At 37.4% G+C, this 8,330-nt stretch overlaps 1 protein-coding gene across 1 annotated transcript; it reads left to right on the top strand.

Moving 5' to 3' along the window:
• The first annotated feature begins 1,673 nt into the window (after window positions 1–1,673).
• Window positions 1,674–7,495, top strand: MFSD9 (major facilitator superfamily domain containing 9). The gene is made up of 5 exons (XM_008635828.2): window positions 1,674–1,795; window positions 3,076–3,119; window positions 4,327–4,456; window positions 4,856–5,065; window positions 5,588–7,495. Exons 1-5 carry the CDS (start codon window positions 1,726–1,728, stop codon window positions 6,373–6,375), a joined length of 1,242 nt encoding a protein of 413 aa, XP_008634050.1. The 5' UTR covers window positions 1,674–1,725; the 3' UTR covers window positions 6,376–7,495.
• The last annotated feature ends 835 nt before the right edge of the window (window positions 7,496–8,330 follow it).

Genomic DNA, 8,330 nt, shown 5'->3' with positions numbered 1-8,330 from the left:
CCCGTGCAAACAGCCCCGCAGTTTGACACACAGGCCGGATTTTTATCCTGTGAATGTCATGGAATAGCGCAGCACCCTAAAAGCTGAGTCTTGCCTTGTGCTTATAAGAGAGCTGTTCCCTGTTTCCTTGAAATGCCCGTTGTTCCTACCAAAAAAAAAAAAAAGGACAAAAAAACCTAAAAATATTTTATTTCTAGAAGAAAAAAAAAAAAAAAAGTCCGTTATTGAAAGAACACAGACTTTAAAGAAGGTTCATATTCTGTAGCAATTCCCGAGCCTCAGGAAAGTGTCATTTAATTAATTTGAAATTAAAAGCGATGGCTTGGAAAATGAATACAAAATGAGTAGAAGTTTGCACTGTGAAATGTCAAGATACTGTCTTACCTACTTTTAGATTGAGCAATAGAAACAACCCAGTTGGTTTGTGTCCTGTGAAAGGTGCATTAGAACAAGCTTTGCTTCTTTTAACTGGCTTTTAAATGCTGTGGTTCTCCAGCCCTGTAACAGCTTGTTGATACTGAGCTGGGGCACACAAGAAAACCAACCGAGTGTCCTTTTAGAGGGTGTGGTGATGCAAACTTCCTGTAGCCAGACAAATAAATACAGCGTATCTATCATTCCACATGAGGAGTTAGATGTGAAATGAGAAGTAACTACCCCTCAGAGGATAGTGGTTAACGGGTCTTGCTCTACCTGCATGCCTGTGACAGTCCAGTACTGCCAGGGTATAGTCTGAGTCTTGTACTTTTTAATGTCTCTGTTGACAACCTGGACAAGGTCGCTGAACCTCTCTTCAGGTTCGCAGATGACACCTGAGATTGTTATGGAAGATGTTTGTAAGTGGTGTGCTCTGTTTGTTCATGCTAATGTATTTAATGATTCTAACCTTGTAAGCCTCAATTTCAACCCTCAGAAAATAATTGATGACAGACTGTGAGAATTCACTTAGTGATACACACTGTTAACAGTTAATCAGGCTTTGAGGTAGTCTAGTTCAGTTCAAGCAGTCAGTGATGAAAGGTGATCTTGCTCCAATAGATCTTCTCCAAGGGGCTCTGAATGCTGTGCCAGGTTGTAGTAGTACTGAAAGAACTACTGGGTCAATGTGGTGAGCTTAACAAAAGGTAATAAAGCAAAAGGAATGAGTAGGAGATCCTTGTACTGCTCAGGATGGGCAGTGTCCTTTACCCTCCTCTTACAAAATGTTTTTCAATACCAAATTGCCTTTTTTTCTTTTTTTCTTTTTTTCTTTTTTATGAAATGTCTTTTCACTACATTTCTTAAGCTATACACAAAGGCAGTATGTAAGTAGGTTTAAATCTACTGTAGCTTATTCCCCATTGTAGTAGGGTTAAAATACTGCTTTTCAAAATACACATTCTTTGCACAAATAGCAAGTATTTTTAGGTGATCGAAATTAGACCACTTTGAATTTAAAACTCTGGTTATGAAGTACTTTTCTTGTTAAACAGGTAAAGTTTAATGTGTATTAAAGGAATATTTGATGTTTTCATAGGTGTAACTCCTCTGTGAGGCAGTCCTTTATATTTCAGTTTATATGTTTTGTAATATGAAAAATTTTCTTTTGACCTAGTGTTGATACGGAGATAATTTACTTTTTTTTTTTTTTTTAATGTTGGCTGTTATTAAGCCAGGTTGCCATTATCTTTGTGAAGGTTACTAAAACTTTTCTTGACTTCTTTTCAGGACTTATTTGGGGTGAGCATGGTTGTTCCTTTAATGAATCTTCATATCAAATCTCTAGGAGCAAGTCATACAGTTGCTGGAATCATAGGTAAGTTGCAGTACTTGATTTACAAAATGGCCTGGATTATGCCTTAGTGCAAATTGGACATTGTAACATAATGCTTCCTTGCTAATAGCATAATAAAAAGTGAAGACAATTTCCAAGTAAAACTGTAAGGGCAGCTGTACTCTGTTAGACCCAGAGACCTGTCCAAACTCATGCACTGACAGTAGCCAAAAGCATGTGCATTGGAAAGAGCACACTTGGAAAGAACAACGAAGTCTTGCAGTAGCATTTGTACGGCTCCTTTTCCAGCATCCAAGAATTCACAACTTAGCAATTTAGGGAGCCAGAGGTGTTGCTTGTAGTTTTACTGCTATTTATACTTTGCAAATGGTACTTCTGCAGCTGGTTCTCCAAAGCTTTCCAATGCCCGTGATTGCTCCCAGTTTGATTAAAATCCTTACAGCCGTCTTGGCAAAATATTTATTCACTTTCAGGAGTGTTTACAAATAAATTCTGAACATTTGAAATTTTTTCTTAAAGTATTTAGTGATAAGGTAAATTCTGTGGCTTTAAAGTGCCTTTTATGGCATTGTTTATGGTGTCGAGTGATACAGTATATTCTTTATGTGGTTGACTTTATGGGAGCTGTTATTCAGTTTTATTATTTTGCTTTTTTATTTAACACGTTGTATGAAATAATTCTGCCTCTACACTGAGTTGACAGTATTATTTTAAGCAGCAATTAATCAGAAATATGTTTTCATTTCAACAGTCTGCTTTGATTTTTAACTTCAGAAAAAACTAGGGTTTGAGGTGTATTCTTATAAATGAAAGAGTCTGGCAGATGTTTCTCTCTGCTTCTCTTTGTTCCTTCTCTTCTGTCACTAAGTGCTGCTAAAGTCCTAGCCTCCAAAATGAGAAAGTAGGGTCCGTGTTTTCTTCAGGGCTTCTGTGGTGCCTTGCAGTAGACTGAAGCACCAAGTGGGAAGTCCCTTTCAGTAGTGAAATTCTCTCCTGATTCTGAGAAAGCAATTACAAATGCCAAGATCTGTTTTGTTTAATACACCATACAAAGCAACATCATTTTAACTTACATTGTTTTTTGACTTTTCAGCACTTTTTTCTTTTTTATTTTGTCATTCCCTGAAATTATTTCCTTGATTAAATGCTAAAGTCCACCCTTGGTTTGCCCTGCTCCATCTTCCCATTCTTCCAGTAAACTATTCCCAGAATTCCACAATTTTTCATCATTTAAAATTTTGTGCAATTTTCATTTTTGAAAAAAAGCTTAATTTTTAACATTGGTATTTTGTTTGTTTTAGGATCTCTCTATGGTGTAATGCAGCTATTTTCCAGCACATTTGTGGTGAGTTCTAACACTGCATTCCAGACCATATTGGTATTTCTATGGATTGTAGGGGGGAAAAGGGTGGGGTTAATAATAGCATTTCTTAACATTTTGAAAATGCATAAACTGTTCATATAAACATTTTGGTTGGAGGGACCAATTATCAGTTTGCATGAAAAATGTCGGTTTCGTTTATAAGGAATTGCCAGGTTTTCCAGACCCAAACAGAACAGAGTTTCTAGACAAAAACTAGAATACAGATCTTGGCTCAGACACAATACTGAGCAGGTTGCAGTTACACAGGGTTATCGTGTCTCGTGTTGGTGCTAGTAAAGCAGTTTCCTTCTATGCAGTAGCCTGTCCAAAAAGCAGTCTCATGAGTCAGCTCTTCATAGCCTGTGATCTAGTTTGCTTTCCCTGCTTAATGAGCAGTGACTTGTAATTCACTGTATGGTCTAAAATTAATCATGCATCTTTGCTATTTCTTTGGGGTTTTTTTCTATTAGTTATTCATTTTTTTATATCCTAATATTACCCTGGTACTAGTTTTCTAGTTTTGAAGAGAATAGATTATGAGAACATCTCATAAAAAAACTGTTTCAGGCTTTGTTATGCAGGCCACCTGGGATAATTTCCTGCTATAATTTTGTGGCATTTTCTTTGAATTGCAAGACCATTGTCTACTTTCTTAAAAACTATTTCCTCTTAGGAATCAAGCTGATTTATAAGCATGATAAATGCAAGTTTTCTGTTTGCCCTCTGCATAGCTACTTCTTACGTGTCTACGCTCAGATGACAAACTCCTCATAGCCAAGATCATTGCTGTTAGGATGTTCCAACAAGTGTCTAATACGTAGCAGCCAGTGATGCAAACAAATATTTGTGGTTGGTTATGGTAAGATTTTCAGAAGGCTCTTACTGGTAATATTTTGTGATACTTACTGCAGGACTGTCTTTTTAAAAGGGAGATTTTTTTAAAAAATAAAAGCTCTATATGGTAACACTAAATGGAATCATAGTTTTGGCAGGTACCCTGCCAGCAGGCCAGAACTCTGCTTGTGACTTCCAGATTTTGAGCACTTAGGAATGCTGTGTAATAAGCTTATTAGGCTTTCATTGACAGTCCTTTGATCTCTTTTCTCAATTTAATTTAGAAGTACTGATTGATCACTGCACATAGCTTAGTGTTACAAAAAGCTAATCTTTCTTTCCTACTTTGTGAAAGGGCTGCTGGAGTGATATAGTAGGAAAACGGTATTCCCTGCTTGCTTGTATTCTTCTCAGTGCACTGGGTTACTTCCTTCTTGGAGCATCCACCACAGTGTTCCTGTTCGCCATTTCTAGAGTCCCTGTAGGTGAGTAAACACTTGGCATTTTGCAGTTTAAATTCCCTGTAGTCTCAGCTTGAGAATTACTGCGGGAGAAATCATGGTAGGTGGATGGCTGTATAAGCATAATCACCCAACAGCACCAACTGAACCTTAGTATTGGAAAAGTCTCTACAAATCAGGAATTCTCATTATTTTTTCCTGCATATAATTTGAAATGTTGAAGCTTTACCCACCAGACAGCTAAACCTCACAAAGCTGCTTACTCTAGCACTGAAGAATTTGTGATTAATGGAATTTTAAAAATATGAATCATACAGACTTGGACCATTGTTTTTTGAGATACCTTCTGTCTTTTTTTTTTTTTTTTTTTTTTTTTTGTACTGAGAAATACATGTTTATGAATTGATTTATATTTTGTTGCAGGTATTTTCAAACACACACTTTCCATCTCTAAAGCCCTGCTGTCCGACCTGGTGTTGGAGAGAGATCGCCCTTTAGTAATGGGGCGCTTCAATGCAGCCTCCAGCGTGGGCTTCATTCTGGGACCTGTTGTTGGTGGCTACCTTGCAGAGTTCGAAGGTGGCTTTTACCAAACGTCCTTCATCTGTGCCTCTATCTTCCTTCTGAATGGTGGTAAGTTGTATGCCACATTTTGCATCTTGGGTCCCTTCATTCCTCACTTTTGTGTCTTTATGCCATCTGTAATACCTTGCTTTCATAGTGTGTTTATCATCTATGGCATAAATATTTTGTATCCCAATACTACTCTTTGAATTTGAACTTGTATGGAAGGGTGGGAATTTCAAAACAGTTATCCTCCAGGTGCTTCTCCTTTGTTTTGCCTATATCCCGTTTACATTCAGACACAAATGGGAATTTCTGATGTGCCCAAAGATGAAGACTAGAAATCAGAATTTTGGCTTTAATGATTAGATTTGTTTATATGGTGTGAATGGCATCTCGGTGCTTTCCTTTCTTGCTTTCACTGCATTTAGAATTGAACTGATACTGTGAATAACACTAGACTTAATATTTGCAAATTTTTTAAGGACAAGTATTGTTGAATTTTTTTTTATATTGTTACAGTCAAACTGAGATCTTCCATGTAAAGTTGATGCAATTGAATGAAATCAACTAATTTCTTGATCTGTGTAGGTCTTGTCTGGATGTTACCCTGGAGTGAAGAAAACACTGGCAATAGGGAGCATTACCAAGACAAAGGAACAAACAGTTTCTCAGCAAAATTAAATCATGACGTGCACTTGAAATCAGCAACTAGTAGAGCTGTGACAAACAGTAGTTTTTTCCGGTCTCCATGGATCCAAGTTGCAACAGTGCTGAAGAAGATCAAAGGAATTGCGTGCTCTAATTTGTGGGATATATTTTTAGTGCGGTTCCTGATGTCTGTTGCTATTCTGCTGTACTATAGTAATTTTACTCTGGCCTTGGAGGAGAGATTTGGGGTGAAACCCTTGTTTGCTGGATACCTGATGAGCTATAGCAGTGTGCTTGGAGTCCTGGCTGGTTGTCTGCTCGGACCAATAACAAAACTCTATGGGCACAACACTTACAGACTTCTGTTGCACTCCAGCACTTTCACCTGTGTGCTGATTCTCCTGTATGCGTCAGCGCTGAGCATATGGATGGTCATTTTGTCCTCCACGTTCTTGGCCTTCTCCACTACTATAGGCCGTACCTGTATCATTGATCTGGAACTGACTGTTGGTGGGAATGAGGCCAGTGGTACACTCCTAGGTGTTGGACAGTCTGTGACATCGGTGGGACGAATTATTGCCCCACTTCTTTCTGGAATTGCTCAGGAGTTCAGTCCTTGTGGCCCTCCGAGTCTAGCCGTGGGACTAGCATTAGTTGCTATTGTGATAATGAATGCAAACAAACAAAAATACTGTAGTCATGGAAGTGTGAAGTTAAAAAATCAGTAGTCCCAATACTGGATTGCACAGATGTATCTTCACCTGCCAGGCTTGTACAGTAATTGCATGATTTTTAAAGGGAACACATTGTGTTCACATGGAAGCAAGTATATACACATATTTCTGCTGCAGGGATGTTAACTCTAGACAGACATTATTCTAACTGGTACCACTGGGACATTTCTAAGAGGGGCAGATGTTGCTATATTGTAGTGGTTGTGATTTTTTTAAATGGATTTTTAACCGTTTTGGAAGGGAAAAAAAGAATGTCAGTAAACGCACAAATCCTGCTTGTGACTAATTTTTGAAACAGTGTTTAGATTGAAAGATTGTTTAAAAAAGCTGAATCAAAGGTGAATTTTTGTTATTTAATCAGGCGATTTTGCAATATGTTTGGCCTTAATTTCTTATGCTGTGGTCTGTTTCCCTTTGTCTGTTGTGACAGTAGCCTATATAACAGGGTGTTTGCTTATGTGATTTTTGTGTAGCCTATTTTGTCCACAAAGCTTTCTGCAGACCAAGATTAGGCACTTTGGGGTAATCAGGCAACCTCTGCTGATTCCTGGTCTTTCCCAAGTAACAGAATTGGGTATATGCTAACTTCATGTACTAGAAGACCTAATTTTAGAGTAATACAAGGCCATTCATACTGAAACTGAGGCTGAATTTAAGTTTTATTGAAATTTGAACTGGTGGCTTCTGTTTAGTAATAACTTCTACTGAGCAACTGTGTCATAAATTATTTGTTTATATTTCCTGTGCCATTTTTCTACCTTCATTTTAAGAATAGATTTCCTTTTTAATTCTCTCAAATGACTGTAAAGGTGTGCTGGAGCAACTAGCCGTAGTTCATGGATCTGGATTAATGCATCCTGTCTCATCTCAGGCATAAGTGACATTTCAGTGACAAGAGAAAAATGGTGCTGTTGATATTTTAGTGTTCATTTGTGTGCACGGCTTACCTGTAGAGAGGTTACTCTCAGAGCTGTACAGAGAGTTGTGGCACTCCTGTGCTATTTACTGTTCAAGCTCATTACTTGCCAGTCACCACTGTTTGTATTTCATATGAAACATGGAAAAAATGTATTTTGCGCTGATAATGTTCCATATCAGCTTCGTTATATTACTTGATGAAAGTACAAAGTCAACGATGTATAAGTGTTTGGTTGGGGGTGGTTTGTGCAACTTAGTTATCTCCTTGAACACATCAGTGCAAACACTCTTCCTGCTTCAGGTGAGTCATGGATGGTGTTCTGCATTTTTCATTTTCATTTTCTTCTTTACCTTTTCCACTGCCTACTAGCATTCAAATATTTGTTGAAACCTTAGTGATTCCAGTGGCAGCACCATAGGAATTCATATATAGAATTCTGAATTTATTTATTGGCATAATCAGTGTATTATTACTACTGTGATTTCAGTACATATCCTCAGAATTCTTTATTACAATAATCTGTGTTTCACTTCTCCCTAGGAGCTTGAGGCATTTTCAAGTCTCTTATCTCATCGTGCCTTTCTTGGTAGATGCCCAAAACATTATTGCTCTAAATTTCCTATTTTCTTTCTTTCCATCTTTTTTTTTTTACCTAAAACCACCCTTCTGTTAGTAAGGGGCTTTTGTTTTGCATCTCTAGCAAGGGGTTAAGGAAAAAGGTTGAAAGCAAATTAATATATATAAATGATTTAGTATTTTTTCCAATACTCATTGATTATGTGACGTTACATAGCATTTACCCTTCTAAATTGCTGCACTGATTTAATCTGACTTCTGTAAGCATCTATCCTAGTACATATCCTATTGGTTGTAGAAACCTCCCAGTTGAGAAATCTGTGGAAGCATGTGGTCTTGGGGACATGTTGCAACACATTTTACAGAAGTTTTTTACTTGTAGACCAAAATGATTTCTGAAGTGCCACAAAAACATTTCTTTTCTGTACAGGTACAGAAAAATTGCACTTTTTTT

The sequence above is a fragment of the Corvus brachyrhynchos genome, unplaced genomic scaffold (genome assembly GCF_000691975.1).
Source record: "Corvus brachyrhynchos isolate BGI_N302 unplaced genomic scaffold, ASM69197v1 scaffold83, whole genome shotgun sequence".
Taxonomy (NCBI): domain Eukaryota; kingdom Metazoa; phylum Chordata; class Aves; order Passeriformes; family Corvidae; genus Corvus; species Corvus brachyrhynchos.
Note: the sequence above shows the minus strand (reverse complement) of the source record. Positions and strands in the feature narration are given on the sequence as shown.